The 21081-nt window shown below is 36.6% G+C and overlaps 1 protein-coding gene across 4 annotated transcripts in view; it reads left to right on the top strand.

The window, feature by feature from the left end:
- The window catches only part of FOXJ3 (forkhead box J3), a 155423-nt gene that overhangs the window by 109467 nt on the left and 24875 nt on the right, over positions 1-21081 (top strand). For 3 of the 4 annotated variants that reach the window (XM_059138303.1, XM_059138304.1, XM_059138305.1), the window contains 3 exons: positions 2050-2151; positions 15577-15705; positions 19041-19215. In XM_059138303.1, coding sequence (XP_058994286.1) covers positions 2050-2151; positions 15577-15705; positions 19041-19215 — 406 coding nt within the window. The remainder of the gene's footprint in view (positions 1-2049; positions 2152-15576; positions 15706-19040; positions 19216-21081) is intronic. The other variant, XM_059138306.1, reaches the window with a different exon arrangement.

Raw genomic sequence — 21081 nt, 5'->3', positions numbered from 1 at the left:
ATAGCAGCTAGCTCTCACTGTGCATTTCAGGTACCATGCTGAGAGCTTTGCATAAATCATTTAATTAATGCGCTTAATACCTCTAAAGAAAGTGACATAATCCTAATTTTTATAGATGGGTAAAAGAGCATAAAGGTTGATAATTTGTATACCATCACACAACACAGGCTCTCCTCTTCCTACCCCAGTGGGGAGGAGTGAGAAATAGTGAACCAGTAGTTGGGATGGAGATGATTCAGTTGAGTTAGAGGAACATGAAATTTGAAGGTTTTGGGTTTTTTTTTTTTTATATAAAGATTTTATTTATTTACTTGACAGAGATCACAAGTAAGCAGAGGCAGGCAGCAAGAGAGGGGGAAGCAGGCTCCCAGTTGAGCAGAGAGCCCAGTGCAGGGTTTGATCCCAGGACCCTGAAACTATCACCTGAGCTGAAGGCAGAAGTTTAACCATCTAAGCCACCCAGGCGCCCGAGATTTGCAGTGTTCTAAAGCAATCTTGTATGTTAATTTAGGTTTAGCTAAGTTAGACTGGCACCAAAATTGAGGCATAGACCAGGTTGTCTTTGTAGTTCTTCCATTTGTATTTCTGAAGCCCTTTGCCACTTTTACCTTACTCTCAATGTGTACCCAGCACATAAGTGCTGGATTCTATCTTCCAGGGGGCAGGGTGGGGAGGTGACCCTTGTCTTTTTCTCTTTTTTTCATTTCAATCAAGCTTCCTGTTCCTTACCTTTGTAGGTTATCTGATGAAAGAAATTCATGTTGAGGATTAAGTGATAATGGGTCTCAGTGAAATTGCTCTCTTTTTCATTCAGTGTGATCTTTTAAAAATGCATCTTCGGGGCGCCTGGGTGGCTCAGTGGGTTAAGCCGCTGCCTTTGGCTCAGGTCATGATCTCAGGGTCCTGGGATCGAGTCCCACATCGGGCTCTCTGCTCAGCAGGGAGCCTGCTTCCTCCTCTCTCTCTCTCTCTGCCTGCCTCTCTTCCTACCTGTGATCTCTCTCTGTCAAATAAATAAATAAAATCTTAAAAAAAAAAATGCATCTTCACTTGGGACTGTGTGGCACAGGTTAGGTTGTTTTTGCTAGAAAAGGAATATACATGGACTAGCATCATAGCCACAAGTTATTCCTATCTGTCCTTTGTTAGTTTTCAGCATTTGAAGTTGAACATTCTTGAGGCCTCAACAAAGCCATAAACACCATCTCTTATGAACAAAGGAGGAGTTATCACTATTTATATCCCTGATTATAAATACAGAATTTTGACTCCCATATTAGCTCTATAAACTGTGTGTGTGAGTTGTGTTATTCAGTACTGTTCAGTTGCACTAATAGACAAAGGAAGAAAACCTTAAATCGGATTTCTCTTTCAAGTAGAAGTTTGAGCTGTTAAATTTAACAGATAGCCAGGTGTGTTCCACAAGTTCATTCAGATGTCCATGTTCCTTCTAATCTCATCTTTTCAGTGTTCCCTAGAGTATTACCCTTGATTTTTTGGTTAAGATTACCACCACTGTGTCTGTGTCCCAGCTTGCAATAATAGGGAAAGACACAGTAGAGGACAAGCAGGTTCTTTTCAAAGACATGATCCAGAAGTTGCACATATCTTGCTCACATCTCCTTTACACAAGTTAGTTACATGGCCTCATATACCTTAGTCACATGGCCACAGCGACTTTCAGATGAACCTGGAAAAGGTAGTATTTAGCTGGGCTATCAAAAGTCCGTAACTATAGGGTTTTGTTACTAAAAGGGAGAAGAGAGGAAATGGATATTAGAGGACGGTTAACAGTCTCTATTTTTGCTCGACTGTCCCGTAGTGAATTAAAAGAGCTGGTAAGAAGTAGCCAAACCAATGGACTTTGTGATACCAGGTCAATGGCATATTAAAATATAGTATAAGAGATTTCAGTAGGGATTTAAATTCATGTTTTCAGAAACAAAACACAAAACTGGATGTTGGAGAATTTGATGAAATACCTTCAAATTGTGTTCAAGTTGCTGGATGTATGAGCTAATAATTATTTATTTTGTTCTTGTATTTTAGGCCTCAACTCCATATAGCATAGATTCAGATTCTTTGGGAATGGAGTGTATTATTTCGGGAAGTGCCTCTCCAACTCTGGCAATCAACACTGTGACTAACAAAGTAATTCTTTTTTTTTTTTTGGAACACTTTTTGAAATGTTGTTGAATAATACATTTAATTTGTCTTTATGGTAACAGTAGCGTTCTATATGATTGAGATTAAAGATGACATAAATTTGGCTAGCCTGTAATGGCAGCTTGAAAGCTTGAATCCACAATGTTTTGAGGTATACACAAATTAGAAGAAAATATTTCTCTAAAGAAGTTGGAGGATGCTTATTGGAAAGCTCTATTTAATTTAAATTCTTGACAGTGCCAGTTCCCATTGATGGAATTTTTGAGTTAGTATTTTATTGAATCAGTTTGTTTCAAAAACCAATGATTATCCCTCTAAATATATGCTTGGAAAAAAAAATTTCAGATTCCCAAGGGGTCAACAGAATCTAGTAAAATGAATAATTTGGACAAACCCATAGAGTTCTTTGAATGGTAGTCAACTTGTTTCATAGTATGCAAGTGTAGGTGCATATCCAGAAATAGTATGTAGTAGTCTGCTTTCTTTTCCTTCCCTTTCTTCCACTTCCTTTTCTCCCCTTACCCCATCCATCCCTTCCCCTTCTCTTTTCTTTCTTTTTGAAGCAAGGGTCAGAACTTCAAAATTTCATGCCAAGTCATTAGATACCTAATGAAATACCAAGTGTTTTTTTCTTTACGTTATTTCTTAAGCTCATATCTCAAAACCCTAAAAAGTCTCTGGGAGATTCATGAACTAACTAAGTTCTATGCATGTATTTCCTCCCTTACTAGACCATGAGCACCTGAAGCCATATATGCCTTATGCTGCTACTCTCTTTCAGTCTCACTTTCAAATCTTGCTTTTTTACCCTCTTCTCCTCTCTCCCTTGCTTTCACTTGTTCTTGCTTTATTTCTTCTACTTTTTCATGCACACACATAAACACACACACACACGCTTATATACATATAATTATACTGATACATATAATTATACTGATACATATAGAATCTTTTTATTTTTAGAAAGATAATAAACCAATAGAAGCAGACTATCATTAGTGACTGATCAGATTTACAATTTAGAAAGGCAACTAGTAGCTGAGGTATAGAGTATTGATTTTTCCCAAATACTAACCCATGGAATGAGTCCATCAGAATCACTTAGGGGAGGTATATGTGGGTGTATGTGTGCGAGTGTCTATTTAGTGGTGCTGGTGATAATTCCAAGGTATTATTGCAGGCCTGCCAAATCATTTATTTTATACTTAGAGATAAGGTTCAAAAATCTGTACTTTAAGAAATCATCCCTGTGCTCCTGGGTGGCTCAGCTAGTTAAGCATCTACCTTCTGCTCAGGTTGTGATCCAGGGTCCAGGGATTGAGCCCCACATCGGGCTCCCTGCTCAGTGGGGAGCCTGCCTCTCCCTCTCCCTCTGCCATTCCCCTGACTTGTGCTCTCTGGCTGTCTCTCTGTCAAATAAATAAATAAAATCTTAAAAAAAAAAAAAAAAAAAAAAAGACACTATCCCTTTTTGTGCCCAACTAAACTTGAGAATTTCTAGTGAGGCATATGGTCTAGAATCAGAAATATCCAATACTGTTCTTTGTAGTAGTTCAAGTAGGAGATACTAAGGCCTAAATATAGATAGTTGTAGCTTTTAGGAAACAGTTAGGAAATAGTAATGCTGGACTTCATGATGAAATAATATGGGGGTCAAAGAAGCTGGAGTTCTTGGACTTATGCTTCTAGATGTGATGGATTAGCTAGTATTAGATTAATCCTTCTTTCTATATAAAATACCACCATCCCCGACTAACAGTAAGAAAGAGGGAAGAGGCATTTGAGCACAGAAAAGCCAGGACTTCAGGGCTAAAGATTCCAGGAAAAATGGAAATATATTGAGATAAGCCATGCATACTTTCCTTGGGACATTTCTCAGTTCTCAATGCGTGGCATAGAGGCTAAACAGAAATCAGAAGCCTAGACCAGTCATTGGGCTAGGAAGACAAAAACTGGAGTTTGAGGCTATCAAATAGCTGGGGATTGAAGACTAAATCCTCTTGAATCTCCCAGGTGAGTTCAGTTTGGAAGTATTATCCACTTAAGGCATTTGCTAATTCCTAACTCATATGTATTTGGACTCAGACATAGACAAATCAAGTGGATTTTTCACTACTCAGAATCAAGCAGTCTCACAGGAAGGAGGGAATAATGATTATTGTCTATGATCTTCAAGGAGGAGGGGAGCCATGGTAAACACTCGAGCCTTTCAAGTCGATACTTCAGAAGGGTTATGTTCTGTGAGTAAGAGCAAACGAAAATAGACCAGCTTCAAATTGTTACTAGCATGGTTGCTATACACTTTATAGCTTATAGAATACTTTTCTATTTGCCAAAAGAGAATTAAATCCTTTTTGGAAGAAATAACATTATCCTGAGCTTTTACAAGTTTTCATAAGTCAGATCTCACTTTCAGTCAAAAACTTTAGATATTACAGGAAACAGGATCACATAATTAAATAACAAGGAGAGATGGGTAGGGAAAAACAGCATAAATGTATTTATAAGTGATCTGGATAATGATTTTAAAATAACTAAAACTAACATTAGTTCAAGAAAATAGTTGAATTACAGAAAATTTATCAGAGAATTGGAAGCTGTATGGAAGAATGAAGAGGAAACTCTAGAACTGAAAAATATAGTAACTAAAATTAAGAATTTGATAGATGGGTTTAACAGCAGATTAGGCACACCAGAGAAGAGAATAGAATAGTGAACTGGAAGAAATGTCAATAGAAAATATGGAGATTGAAACACAAAAACAATGGAAAATTGAGAAAAGCTCAAGAGATAAATGGGATATAGGGAAAGAAATCTAACTTGTTATTAGGGTTTCAGAAGAGAGGAGAAAGGAATAAAGAGGCAACAATATATTAAAATTTTTTTAAACTGATGAAAGATAACACAGTGTAGATTCAAGAATTTCTTGAGAACTTCAAGAAGAATTAATGAAAAATCCTTATTAGCTGTCCCCCCTCCCAAATGGAGCCGCTAAAAACAAAGATGAACAAATCTTAAAATCAGAGGCAAAATCAGGCAACTTCAAAGGAATAATAGTAAGCCAGGCACTGACTTCTGAATAGAAATGATAAAAACCAGACATGAGAATGAAACCTGTATACTGTTGAAAGGTAATACCTGCTAATCCAGATTTCTACCATTAAAATTTCTGTGAAAAATGAAGGTTAAATCAGTGGGTTTCTACAGAGAGAATATGTTACTAGTACACCAGTATTATAGAGGGAATTAATTTTTCAGATAGAAGGAAATTATCCTGTGCAGGAAAGAATGAAGAACACCAGAGAGTATGTGTGTTGGTAAATCTAAGTGTGTATTGAGTGTTTACAAAAATCCAACAATAGCAGTTCTGTTATGTAACACAATGCCTTTGAGTCTAAAATACTATAGAAGTTAAAAGACATGACAGTATAAGGGTAAGGCAGGAAGAAATATGGTTGACCTTAGAACAGTGTGTAGTTTAGGGGTGCCCATGCTGCTGCTTCCTGCACAGTTGAAAATCTCTGTCTCTGCCTTTGACTTCCCCAAATCCTAACCGATAATCTGCTGTTGAACAGAAGCCTTACTGATATATAAATAGTTCATTAATACATGTTGTGTTATGTTACATGCATTATATACTATTCTTACAGAAAAAAGCTGGAGAAAAGAAAATGTTAAGAAAATCTTAAGGAAGAGAAAAATACTTGTACAGTACCGTACTGTATACTTAATTATTTTTAAGATTTTTATTCATTTGAGAGAGAGAGAACATGCATGAGTGTGCGTGTAGGGCGAAGCAGAAGGAAGGGGACAAGCAGACTCCCAACCTGATGGTGGGGCTCAGTCCCAGTATCCCAATCATGACCCAAGCTGAAGTCAGACACTCAAATGTCTGAGCTACCCATGCACACCTATTTATTTATATTTTTAAATCAGACTTTCTGCCCAGCATGGGGCTTGAACTCACAAGACTGAGATTGAGTTGCATGCTCTACCTACTGAACCAGCCAGGCACCCCAGTAACTGTGCTGTGTTTATCTTTCTTTCTTGGTTTTTTTTTTTTTTTTTTTTTTTTGTTTTTTTTTTTTTTAGGTTTTTTTTGTTTGTTTTTTGTTTTTTGTTTTTAGTGAGAGGAGAGGCTGGAGGAGAGGGAGAGAGGAGAGACTGGGGGAGAGGGAGAGAGAGAATCTTTAGCAGGCTTCGTGCCCAACCCTGAGATCATGACTGAAACTGACTGAGCCATCCAGGTGTCCCTGTGCTGTGTTTATTGGAAAAAATTCTGTATGTAAGTGGACCCATGTGGTTCAAAGCCATGATGTGAAGGATCAACTGTATATACAGTTAAGTCTTTGTATTGCACTGGAAGTGGTGAAAGTACTAAATCAAAAACATATTATAATATTTAGGGCAGTGGTTCTTTTAATACATTAGCATTTGTCACAATAAGTAGGAGGTTTTGTTAAAACCTTTGTTAAAATTGCCGGGCCTCACCTGAGAATTTCTGGTTTTAGTACATTGAATTGGGGTCTGAAAATTTGAATTTCTTTGTTTTGTTTTGTTTTGTTTTTGGGTTTTTTTTAAGGATTTAAAGTAATCTCCACACCAGTGTAGGGCTTGAGCTCAACTCTGAGATCAAGTTCCAGGTTCCACTGAATGAGCCAGCCAGGTGCCCCAAAGTTTGTTTTTTTTTTTTTTTGAGTAATCTCTACACCTAACATGGGACTTGAATTCCTAACTCCAGGATGAAGAGTCACGTACACTCTACCAACTGAGCCAGCCAGGCACCCCTGAAAAATTTGAATTTCTAACAATACTCAACATACTAGTCATGTTATTATTTACTACAAGAATAGTAAAAGAATATAAAGTAAATAAGGAGAGGCACCTGGGTGGCTCAGTTGGTTAAGTGGCTGCCATCGCCTCAGGTCATGATTCCAGGGTCCTTGGATCGAGCCCCACATCGGGCTCCCTGATCGGCGGAGAGCTGGCATCTCCCTCTCCCTCTGCCTGCTGCTCTGCCTACTTCTGGTCTCTCTCCACCTCTCTAATAAATAAATAGAATCTTAAAAAAAAAAAAAAAGTAAACAAGGAAAAATAATATATCCAAAAGTAGACAAGAAAGGAGGAAAGAAATGAATAAAGAAGTGAGAGGGAAAACAGGAAAACAAGTATGTACTTAAATTGAGTTGGGTTGGGTTGGGGTCCTGGGTGTCTCAGTTAACCTTCTCCCTTCAGCTCCGGTCATGGTCCCAGGGTCCTGGGATGAAGTTCCACATCAAGCTTCTCTGCTCAGTGGGGAGTCTGCTGCTTCCTCTTCCTCTCCCTCTTTCTGTCTCTCAAATAAATAAATAAATATTTTTTTAAAAAAAAAAGATTGAGTTCTGTTAGGAAATCAACGTAAATGTACAGAATATTCCATTTAAAAATCAAAGATTGTCAGAGTGGATGAAAAATAAAATTCATCCAGCACCTATGTGCTTCTTACAAGAGAGCCAGAAAGAACCTCAACCAGACTCTGAGCCTGGAGCCCAATGTGAGGCTGGATCTCACAACCCTGAGATCATGACCTGAGCCAAGAGTCAGTCTCTTAGCCAACTGAGCCACCTAGGCACCCCACCCCACCAGAGATATATCTTAAAGCACAAGACATATTACTGAAAACAAAGATATTTTATTATGCAAAAGGATCATTTCAATAAGGAACAGTACTAAATTTATATATGCTTCAAGAGCTGACAAAACTCAAAGGAGAAATGGACAAGTCCTTGACCAAAGAGGAAGATTTTAGCATATGTCTCTTTATAACTCAAAGAAGCAAATCAGAATCAAAACATAATCATACAAATCCTATTAAAGATATAGAAGATTTGAGCCAGGAAATTAGGAAATTTATTCCACTTGAGGAATATATGTACATACACATACATATACATACATACACATACTTAACAATTGCAGAATATGCTTTTTTTTTTTAACAGGATTTATTTATTTTAGAGAGCAAGCGAGGGAGTGTGTGGGAGAGGGGCAGAGGAGAGAGAGTCTAAAGCAGACTGCCGAGTGTGGAGCCTTTCTTGGTTGGATCTCATGACCTTGAGATCATGATTTGAGCCAAAACCAGGAGTTGGACACTCAACTGACTGTACACCCAGGCATCCCCCGAATATACCCTTTTTATGTGCACATGGCATATTTACCAAAATTGATCATGTAATACTGATTTATGCTAGACCATAAAGGAAGTTTCAGCAAACTTCAGAAGACCAACACCATATAGTGTATATTTTCAAGCACTGTGGAATTAAGGTAGAAATAATAGCAAATACATGATCAGATAATCACCCAAAGTTTGCAGATTAAGCGGTATAGTTATAAATAACCCAGGGATCAAGAAGAAATTCTAGTAGAAAATACTTTGAATTGATGACCAATAGAAATATGAATTATGAAAGCCTGTAGAAGGAGTATAGTTGAAGTATTTTAAGATTTTATTTATTTATTTGACAGAGATCACAAGTAGGCAGAGGGAGAGGAGGAAGCAGACTCCCCACCCAGCAGAGAGCCCGATGTGGGACTCAATCCCAGGACCCTGGGATCATGACTTGAGCCGAAGGCAGAGGCAGTGGATTAAGCACTGAGCCACCCAGGTGCCCACAATTGAAGTATTAACCTTAAATGTGTATACTAGAATAGAAGAAGGATTGAGTATTAATGATTTAAGCATCTAGATAAAGAGCAAAATAAATCTGAAGAAGACAAAGGTAGTTAAAAAAAAAAAAGAAGTCAACAAAAAGAAGCTGGTTCTTTGTAAAGATTTGTTGGTTCTGGCCAACATGAAATAACAGGGCCTAAATTTACTCCACTACCTGAAACAACTGACAAAGTAGACAAAATATACGAAACAGTGGTTTTCGAGAGATTCAGCCATAACACAGTCCTGAGAAATTGTGAACAAATAAGGTCAACCCTATGATTGTCCTAGCTTATTGTTAAGAGAAAGTTTCTAAGGCCCAGAGGTCTCACTGAGTAGAGTCAGGTGGAATTTGGAGATCATGGAATCCCTGAGGTGGCTGGAGTTCACAGGGCACCATATTAGAGAAGAGAAAGCTACACCAAGAGAGAATTCCAGTGATATACTGAGGGTGCCCCCTGAGTTTTCAGTTGGTATTTATAGTGCATGAGTAAGGAAGACTAGGGAAAGAACCACCTGCAAGGATTAGTGTAGAAAATTACTGATACTTCTGTAGGGCCAGGTGTAGTTACTGTTCACGCAAAAGTGAAAGTCTTCATAATTCGCAGGTCACTAAGTAAAGTACCTGGGATTTTGATTCAGTAGCGGAACAAAATTAACTCTAGACTAAAATGGTGCTCTGGTCCTATCTACATACCTTCGAAGCAAAACTCAAAAGGATTGGTCTGTTTTCAAGTAATTCTAATTTTAAAATTTGATTTGAAGTTTCTTAGATGTAATTCAGAGACCATTATAAAATTTCCCCTTTTAAAGTTACAGTTAGTGGTTTTGGTATATTCACAAGGGTGTGCAGCCATGAACTACCATGTAATTCCGGAAAATTTTTGTCACCCACCCTGGAAAGAAAAGCCTATACCCATTACCATTGATTTCCTATTCCATCCATTTCTTGTAACTGTTAATTTACTTTTTAATTCTGTGGATTTTCCTATTCTGGACATTTCATATAATATGTAACTTGTTACGTCTGACTTCTTTCACTAAACACATTTTTCAAGGTTCAGCCATGTTATAGCATGTATCAGTACTTTATGCCTGTTATCAAATAATTTAACTGTGTTCCAGAATAAAGCTCAAGAAGGTTTATAAGAATACAAAAATATCTAGCACTTATCAGTGTAAAATTCACAATGGCCTGGCACCCAATAAAAAATTATCAGGCTGGCAAAGAAGTAGTAGAAAAAAAAAAGTTTAAAAAAAAAAAGCAACCATAATGAGAAAATTAATCAAAACTGACCCAGAAATAGCACAGATGATAGAATTAGTATAAAGCAACATAAGAAGTTATCATAAGCCAAGATACAGAAATAAGCTCTCATTGGACGAATGGGTGATGAAGCTGGGAGGTATGTGTGTGCACGCATGCATGTGCACGCACACACAGAATGGAATATTCTTTAGCCATGAGAAGAAAATCCTGCTGTTCGAGACAACGTTGAATGGACCTTGAAGGTATTATGCTAAGTGAAATGTCAGGCAGGAAAAGACAAATACTGTATATATCATTTATATATGGAATCTTAAAAGGCCTAATTCATAGAAAGTTGAATGGTAGTTAACCAGGGGCTATGGGACAGGAAAAATGGAGAAATGTTAGTCTCAAAAGGTATAAACTTTTAACTTATAAGATGATTAAGTTTGGGGGATCTTTTATATAGCATGGTGATTATTGTTAGCAATATTGTATTCATGTATACATGAAAGTTATTAGGTAAGTAGATCTTAAAAGGAAATGGTAATTATGGGAGGTGATAGAGGTGTTAAAGCTATGGTGGTATTTAATTTGCAATATATAAGTGTATCATTGAACACATTGTATACCTTAAACTTATATGTTAATTATATTCCAGTAAAGTTGGGAAAAGCCCAGTTTTTATAATTGTATTCCATAGAGGAGTAAAAGGATAGGTTGAACATTTATGTAGACATCTGGAAGATACTCTTTTAAAATCCAAATCAAACTTCTTGGAGATACAAATTATGTCTGATTTGAAAAATACGCTGGGTGGAATGAACAACAGATTAGACATTGTAGAAGGAAAGATGATTGAAGATAAAAAGTTAGACAAAATAAAACATAAAAAGACTGAAAAAGTATGTAGAATATTCGTGTGCTGTGGTAACAACTAGAAATCTGGATCTACAGAAAGGAACTAAGGACCATAAATGGTAACTATGTGGTTAAATATAAAGCATTTTTTGAAAAATTTAAATCTCTTTAAAAGATAATATACTGCTTAAAGCAAAAATAGCAAACATTGTGGGTGCATAACATGTAGAAGTAAAATACAGGACAACAATAGTATTCAGGCAGATAGAGGAGAAATGGAAGTATTACCAAACAAATGTTAAACATAAACTTTAAGAAACCTAGCTATCATTCTTAAGTGATATGATTGTTTATGTGGAAAATTCAAAAGAAATCTACAGATAAGCTCTTAGAATTCATGAATGAACTTAAGTTCTTAATAGAAGATCATTGTTTGACTTTAGAAATCAATAGCATTTCTGTGTATAAGTCAGACAATTCGAAAATAAGATTAGAGATAATAAAACTTGCGTTAGCTTTCAAAAACATTAAATACCTAGGATTAAGTGGAAGATGAACTCTACACATAAACTTATAAAAAGTTACTGAGAGAAAATGAATATATAAATAAATAGATACGTAATTTTTATAGAGAAGATTATTGTAAAGAAGTCAGTTTGTCCTCAGTTTATCTACAGATTTAATATCCCAGTTAGAGGTCCACAGTGCTTTTTTGGGGGAAGGAACGGGAATAGAAAATGACCAGATGATCTTAAAATATAAATGAGAATCCAAATGGCAAATGGTAGTTAAAGATAATGTTGAAAGAAAAGGTACGGTAGCAGGGCGCCTGGGTGGCTTAGTCGTTAGGTGTCTGCCTTTGGCTCAGGTCATGATCCCAGAGTCCTGGGATCGAGCCCTGCATCGGGCTCCCTGCTCAGCGGGAAACCTGCTTCTCCCTCTCCCACTACCCCTGCCTATGTTCCCCCTCTCACTGTATCTTTCTCTCTGTTAAATAAGTAAATAAAATCTTTAAAAAAAGAAAAGGTATGGTAGAGGATTTATACTTCCAGTTATCAAGAGTAAACCTACAGTAATTGAAAGAGTGGTATTGGCATAAAACAAATAGACTTACGGAACACAACTCAGTGATGTCTCTCAACAAATGGTGCTGCATTACAAAGGAAGTAATAAAGATGTAAGAGCAGATATTAGTGTAAAGCTTTGTGTAATCCTTTAGCTGATTTTACTGTAAAAGTACAGAAAAGGATACACATTATATGATTCCATTTATTTATTTTTTTAAAAAAGATTTTATTTATTTGACAGAGATCACAAGCAGGCAGAGAGGCAGGCAGAGAGAGAGGGGGAATCAGGTTCCCCGCTGAGCAGAGAGCCCGATGTAGGGCTACATTGCAGGACCCTGAGACCATGACCTGAGCAGAAGGCAGAGGCTTAACCCACTGAGCCACCCAGGCACCCTGTATGATTCCATTTATACTTAGTTCAGAATACAGATAAGCTAACCAATAGTGGCAGAAGTTTGGTATAGTGGGTGCCTATGTCAGAGAGGGGAATGGGTTATGACTAGCTGGTTAATGATTGGGAGAGCACATGAACTGGCCTTAAGGAGTGCTGGTTGTGTTCTGTATCAGAGGTTCTGTGGTCTGTGGACACCTAGGTAACTAAGACCCTTTTTAGGGATTTCATGAGGTCAAACTGTTTTAATGATAATACTAAAATACTATTTGCCTTTTCTTTATTTTTATATTTTCATTGATGCAGCATAAGCAGTAGTAAATGTTAGCACAGATCAAGGCAGTGACCCCTTGTACTAGTAGTCATTATATTCTTCACTGCCAACACCCCTCAGGTTGAAAAAAAATACTAGTTTAACTTAATGATATCCTTGGTGAAACAGGAAAGATAGTTTTATCAAGTTGTGACCTTTGAATATATGTCTTTTTAATATTCTCTGTGATGAAATGGGAAGTATGCATAAAAAACTTAGACTACATGCTGAACTACATTGGTTGCTTCAAGGAAGAACAGCCCTCTTTGTGTGGGTGTTTGAGTTGGATGTGGACCTAGCTGCTTAGATCATTGTTTTCACGTGAAAGAAAAACTCACACTGATTATTCAGATTTGGCAGATGTTTTCTTGATAATAAACAAAGTGAGTTTGTCACCTCAAGGAAAACAATTGTCAGTATCCTTTGCTAGTGATAAAATTTGAGCTCTTAAGCAAAAATGGAAGTTTGGAAAACTTTTATCCACCACAGCAAATATGATAGGAGACTTTAAAGACTACTTCTTTAAGGAGATCATTGATGATGTTAGCAAGTATGATGTTTTAATGTTGTATAATGAAATGTGTCAGTATTTGGGAGATCTGTATAACTTAGTGAACCAGTATTTTCCAGATGGCCAGTGCATGTTATAAAATCACGCTTGGATGAATGATCCATTCAAAGTACAAGGTAGAACAGAGGGTTTCAGTGGAACAGTATGAAAAATTTAGTGTTGTGTTTTCAGATCCACATTGCAACTTATCTTTAAAAAAATTTTCACTTGTCATGTTTTGGTGTAGTATCAAAAAAGACCATCCACAATAATCTGAAAGTCTGTTAATATATTCTTCCCCTTTTCCAAATACATATATGTGTGGTGCTGGGTTTTCTCTGTATTGTTCCACCTAAACACCTTACTGCAGCAGATGGAATACAGAAGTGGATAAGAAAATTCAGCTGTTTCTGTAAAGCCAGGCATTGAGATTTACAAGAATATAAAATAAGGGAAGTCTAATTGTGTTTATTGGGAGAAAATATTTCTTATGTTACCATTTTAGCCAGGTTTATAATTGTTATTTTTAAATTAATAATTTGTTTTAATATATATTTCAATTATTATTTGGGGGGACATAATATGCCAATTATTAATAGATGAATCAGCACAAACAAGCTCCTTGACTCTTCAGTTTTTAAGACTGCAAAAGTGTTCTAGGATCAAAGTTTTGAGAATAGGTCTATCTAGATGGTGATTACGTAAGTATGCCCATTCTAATAAACTAGTAATTTTTATTAAAATGTTTATCCTCTTTCCAGATAAAAATAAGCTATTAAGGATTTTGTCCAAGATTTCTGACTTGAGTGGTACGTAATGGAGCATGGACAGGAGAGAGTGTGAGTGGCTAAGAAATTTACCATAGGGTGCTTCTAATTTGTTGGTTAGGAGCCTGTAAGCTTGATTTTTTAAAAATTATTTTTATTAACATATATTATTTGCCCCAGGGGTACAGGTCTGTGAATCATCAGGCTTACACATGATTTTCTTTAAAATGAAATTTATGTTGGAAGTGTTTGTCAGAGTTTCCTTTATTTCCTCTTAGATTATCTTATATTCTTTTCCCTAATGAGTTCCTAGGCATGTTACTGTTTCTAGCTGACGTGAATGGGGGACAGTTTGGTTTTGCCCTCAGTATAGAGGGATACATGCTTAGTTTTCTACATGTTTGGCCTCTTTTGGCAGATGTTTGTAGCATTTAGCATGATCCCATTCTTAGCACAAACAGAAGGATGGTGATAGCTCAATTGGTTATTCAGTCAGCAAATATTTATTAATTGTGTACTGAGTAGAAAGCACTATGTTGGTTATGATTACTTACTGGGGACTCAAGGAGCTAACAGTCTAGTAGTGGTAAAAATTAGTTTTATCATAAAGCTAAATGTATTGTGCCATGGAAGTAGCAGCATTAAAAGGAAAGTTGGTTGTACCATCTGAATAGAACCTTGAGGGTTAATAAGGCTAGTTATCTGTTTTAAAAATACTCTTTGTTTCTAATTAAAAATTGTAAGTCTTCAGAAATGCCTAGCCTCCTACTGGTTAATAGTTAACAGTTTGATTTATAGTCCTTAGCATCTGATGTGTATGTGTTAGCATCTTATTTTTGTTTAAAAGATTTATTTGTTTAGAGAGAAAGAGTGTGGAGGGGGAGGGGGTAGAGAGAGAGAAAGAGAGAATCTCAAGTAGACTCTGTGCTGAGCGTGGAGCCTGATGTGGGACTTGATTCCACAACCCTGAGATCATGACCTGAGCTGAGACCACGGGTTGGATATTTAACCAACTGAGCCACCTCGGTGCCCCATAATTGTTAGTATTTTAAAAATTAGATCACATACATGAGATTTTGCAAGTACATTGTGGACAATTGAGTGTCCATTTTCAACAATCTAACCACTATGATCCCTGTGATTTAAAAAATTCCTTTTTTGTGTTCTTTTCAATTACTAGTATTTGGATAGAAGAGAATAATAGTTTTCCTTAAAGCTTGAGTAAAAATAAATTTATACCTTGTAGAAACACCTGTAATCTCCTTATTAAATGTTGATGAACAAATTACACCTGATAGTATATTGAATTTGTGTACTTCTGGATAGGATATTTTTCAGTTTGAGAGTAATTTATTTCATGGCAAACATGGAATTAGCAGTGAAGGGCATGGAGTTGGGGTAGGAAAGACTACTAACATTTTGTCTTTCTGCTATATACCAACCTAATTGTTTTTTTGTAGAGTTGCTTAGAAAGGTACTCTTTACAGTGAGAACTACTTATGCAGTATTTTTCTTTTCTAGGTAACGTTGTACAACACTGATCAGGATGGTAGTGACAGCCCACGCAGCAGCCTTAACAACAGTCTCTCAGACCAGAGTTTGGCATCTGTTAATTTGAACAGTGTTGGAAGTGTGCATAGTTATACACCGGTAAGTCTTGATGAAGTTAGCTTCTTTACTGAGTATTCCATTAGTGCTTAAAACTAAGCCAAATATCATTGAAGTGTAAATAAAAAGTGAAGATGTATATTTTTCACTAATCAACTCATTTAGATTAGATAAGTAGAGCAGATTCCTACCTTGATAGTGTTTTAATTGGATACTTATATTTATCAGATTAGATACAGATAGGTGGTTATACTGTGTTTTATTATTTTGGCCTACTTTATCTGTTTTCTGTTCAAGTGAAAAGTAATTGGAATAGGAAAAAAAAGTTGTACTTTAGTCTATATTTGATGATACTTCACAGTCCTTGGTAAGAGTTTACAGAATGTGTATATCACCTTGTTTTCCTTCTGTAGGTCTGAGAAGGGAGTTCTACAAACCTCAAAGGTTAGGGTGACTTGGTACCTAATTGTTAACCAGTCTTATGTTTTTAATTTTGGTGTGGTAAACAAAGCTATACTATAAAGGGACCCGTGTATGCTGATTTCGTTACCTATTATAAGAACATGACCCTTGTGTTACCTGATACCTCTTTTCAAATCATCTGGCAACTGTCCTCCCTAGAAGACTTAGAACAGAGCCCGGGAGCCATATACTGCCACTGTACATTGTTTTAAATTTGACCTCACCAGATCACTCCCTGTTGCAGGATGAGTAAATAGGTAAAACCTTACACAGGACAAAGATATATAAGGGAAGGGGAACTTAAATAAGAAAATAACACAAGGGAAACCAAAACTTAGGGAGCAGAATTAAAATCCACATTGAATGTAGGAAAACAAAAGGTGGCTCCTCAAAACTGTTATCAGTGCTCTGGGGGAAAAGACCTACTATATTCTTTCAGAATGCAGGAGTATCAGATAGAGCAATAACAGTTAATGTCAGAGAAGATAATAGATCTGGAGAATTAAGAATTACAGGTGTCCCTGAAGAAGAAGCTAGAACAGTTGGTACAGAAGAAGCAGTTTTCAAAGAAAGAGAGATTATAAAAGTGTTACTGAGTTATAGGAAAAGTTGATGGGGGAAAACCTGTATTTAGACCCATCACAATAGATTTTAAAATTTCAAAAGTCATCATCTATATAAATACTCTTGTAGAAGAAATTAGATGCATCCAAAGAAACACAAATCATACTTCTCTTCTATAATGCTAAATACCAGAGGATAATGGAATAATACTGCACATAGAGTTTTGAGACAATAGATTTGGATTTATAAATATTATGTCCAGCCAAGTTTGCATTCATACATGAAATAAAGAGAAAGACATTCTTTGATGCACAGAGCTTAAAAAGCTTGCTTCCTTTGTTTTCATGTGCCCTTCTGAAAAACTTACCTTGTAGATCAAGAGGTAAACTAAAAGCACTCAGAAATGATGAAATCGTAATATAAAAGGACTAGTTGGAGGGCGCCTGGGTGGCTCAGTGGGTTAAGCCGCTGCCTTTGGCTCAGGTCATGATCTCAGGGTCCTGGGATTGAGTCCCGCATCGGGCTCTCTGCTCAGCAGGGAGCCTGCTTCCCTCTCTCTCTCTCTCTGCCTGCCTCTCCATCTACTTGTGATCTCTCTCTGTCAAATAAATAAATAAAATTAAAAAAAAAAAAAGGACAAGTTGGAGCATTGAAGCAAACTAAGCAGAGATTTAATGATTTTAAGTTATTTTTAAAATAATGCGAATGTAGAAAATCTTGACACCAAGAGTCCTGTATCACAAAGTATAATACAAAGGAAAAAATTAAATTTGTAGAACTAGGTAACAGAAGGAAGAACAAAAATGTCTCTAATGCCAGTACGTGTAGGAAGTTTAAGCTACTTTGAAAAGCTGGACATCACATACTATGCTTTGTCCTTTAATGATGTCAAGTGGTCATCGAACACTCTGTGAGCAGCAGGACAGCACCAGCTGCTGGTCAGGCTTGCCACATATATCTAGGTTGATCCTGTCAGAACACAGTGAGCCCAAATGTACACAGACATTGTTATTACTTATGTATAAGCCAGATGGATATGGTGCCAGCTCCCCACATCCCACAGGGTGACACTGAACTGGAGAAGCCAGATGACAGACTTCACAAGTAGTGGGTCACTGTAGTGAAGGGACAAATTCCATATTGCAGCTAAGCAGTTGTGACTCACAGCTGTACCCTAAGAGAAAAAAGTAGAAAGTCCCCTGCCTCTCTGGAAATAGGGAGGCAGTTGAGAAACTGTCTCTTGGCAACTTCCTATAGGTTAGACAGGTAGATGAGAAGCTGCCCCATGGCTACCCCCTGCAGAATAGAAAGGCAGATGAGAAATGGATGAGAATTTACTCCTCATAAGACCACTCACATTCCATGTTTCAGGATAATCAAGGCTTAGGTCGTTCTGCCATTGAGCCTGGCCTCCAGTGGCCTATGTGGAGATGTGTAAGGTGCTATGGTAGAGCCCTTCCCCTACACAAAATTCATTTATTTCTGTTACTGCAGATTTCTTATAAGCATCATTCTGAATGGCTGCATAAATTTGCAGTGAGTGTTCATATTTTAATTTTTCAAAGCAATAAAAAAATGGCAGTTTACCACCCCTTGATACAATCTGTAAGATAGATACTGCTGATCTTTTTTTTTTTATTTCTAGTTGTGCTGCCTTCAATGATAATTCTTATTTTTTAGGTGTTTTAGGGTGCTTTTTTTTTTTTTCTTCGCATAGCTCAAAGCCATGCTTTCTTCTGTTTTTCTCTGAATCTTCTTTATCTGTTACCCTCATTCCTCATTTCCCTTAGTTTCATTAAAAAGTTTTTTTTTTCCCCCCTCTAGAAATGAAGAGTTAGGTGTATTGAAGCTCCTTGCGGCTTTGGACAGCATCATAAACCTGACTCACAATACTCAACAGTATTTGAGTTTAAATACTTAAAGATTAATTGAATAAATGAATGAGAAATGTTAGTTAATATCATAGTGGAGTGGAGTTTGAGGTCAAATTGCTTTAGTAGAGATCAAGATGAAGATTCTGCAGAAACTGGGAGGGTTCCATGCCTAGCCTATCATTTATTTGTATGATCTTGGGAAGGTCATTTAAATTCTTTGAACTCTTTACCTTTTCTGTGAAATGTGGAGGTTGGATTAGATTTCTGTGGTTCTTCAGAATCCAAGTTAACACTTTTGTGTTCTTGTCTGTCATGTGTGCCTATCTTAACAGAAGATGGGAAAGCCAAGGGTGGTAGGGACATTATTTCCTTTGGATTCTAGAAACTGTTCTAATATTTTCAGTTATATATTTTATGTGACAGACCAATTCTGATATATACAGCTACTAAATTAGTAGTATTTTCTTTTGATGTTAGGTGACAAACCATCCAGAACCAGTCTCTCAGTCATTAACTCCTCAACAGCAGCCACAGTACAACCTTCCAGAACGAGACAAACAACTACTTTTCTCAGAATATAATTTTGAAGATCTCAGTGCCTCATTTCGGAGCCTTTATAAGTCAGTTTTTGAGCAGTCACTTAGTCAACAAGGTGAGTGTTTTCTTGGGGGTAGGGGGTTGTTTTGTTTAATTGAAGTATAATTGACATATATATCCTATTAATTTCAAGTGGAGTTTTTAAAATATCGTTTTGAAAAGTAAATTTTTATTGAAAAATTTTTAAGAATTATTTTTGCATAGCAGTTGTTTATTTCTTGAATCGTTGAACAGTATCATTGTGGTCAGGATTGAATACTCTTTGTGCCTTTACTATACCCTGTATATATTCATATAATAACACAAGAATGCAAATTTATCTACATACCCTATTCACTTACTATTCACCCTATTCACCTACTCACATACCAAAATTATCTTGCATACCCTATTCACTTACTAGTGGTGTCCTGGAGGAGTACGTATTAAAGAATTCTGACACTGCATCTGTGCCATGTAGGAAATACTGCCATGGTTAATTAGTGATGTCTGGCATGTGAAGTGTTTGAGTGGCAAATGTTGCACTACAGGAACAGATGTGCCTTTACTGTCTGAATGGAGTGTTAATAGCAAAGAGATAGCTGGTGGAATATGGTAGCACCAGATTTGCAATTTCATGCATGGTGCTTGTAAGTGAACATGCTGGTTAGTGGGAAGCTCTGGGTCACTGTTAAATACGACGTAGTTAAATCAGATTTTAACAACTAAAAGTGATTTTGGTTGAGATGCCCTGTTACATCTCAGTCAGATGCTGGATTGTTGCTATTATGTGTTACTGTCCTTAAGCTGCTGGTTCTGTTTTAGTCAGAGTCTTACGATAGGATTAAGATGTTGTATTGTCCTTCCCCCATAAAATCCTAATCAGAAATTGTTGGGAACTCTACTATTAAAGCACTTCCTGATTGCTTTGTTTGGCAGACTTTTTCTACCCCAGCTCAAGGGAGTTTGCCTGTTCACAGTAGTGATAAAAATTCTGTGTTTATAGAGTTTACATTTTAATACTTACTGTCAGATACTACAAAAGTTAATGATAAATACAATATATATATATATATATATATATATATATATATATATACTTATATACATGTATCAGTGACTATCAGTAACTTGTACAGGAAGTTGGTTTTTCTGGTTAAAGTAAGATTCATGTATTATTCTCAAATTTATTTTGAATTTTCCATCTATGAAATTTTTGAATTTTCCATCTGTGAAAGTACAAAAAGGACTAATGCAGGACTTCGCTAAGGAGATCCAGATGTGGTGATCAAAATAGAAAAATACTGGCTTTGAAATGGAAATGACAACAATTTCTGAAGCTCTTAATGATATTTCATCACACATTAAAGTTTTTAAAGATTTATTTACTTATTTGAGAGCAGGGAGGGGCAGAGGAAGGGAGAGAATCCCTAGCACAGTCCCTGCCAAGTGCAGAGCCTGATGCAGGGCTCAGTCCCATGACCCTGCGATCATGACCTGAGCCAAAACCAAGACTTGGATGCCCAACCAATTGAGCCACCCAGGCACCCCTTAAATTTTATTCTAAAAACAGCTTGGGGTGCGGGATGCCTGGGTGACTTAGTTGGTTGAGTTGTCTAACTCTTGATTTCTGCTCAGGTCTTGATACCAGGGTTATGAGTTTGGGTCCTATGTTAGGCTCTGTGCTGAACATGGTATCTACTTTAAAAAAAAAAAAAAAATGGGATTGAAAAGGTTTGTATAGATCATGTGTGGGTTTCCTTTTAAAATGCTAGTACTTTACTAGAAATAAACAATGAAATAACTGCTTTTTTTCATCTTATTGAAAGAACCTTATAGATTCTCTCCAAATGACGGTTTTCCAGTACCAAGGCAAGAACTTTTATTAAGTCTTCTACCTAAAAAAATATCTTAACTTACTAGGTTTTATGATTATCTTACA

The sequence above is a fragment of the Mustela lutreola genome, chromosome 10, assembly GCF_030435805.1.
Source record: "Mustela lutreola isolate mMusLut2 chromosome 10, mMusLut2.pri, whole genome shotgun sequence".
NCBI classification, from domain to species: Eukaryota; Metazoa; Chordata; class Mammalia; order Carnivora; family Mustelidae; genus Mustela; species Mustela lutreola.
This window is presented reverse-complemented; position numbering and strand designations above follow the sequence as displayed.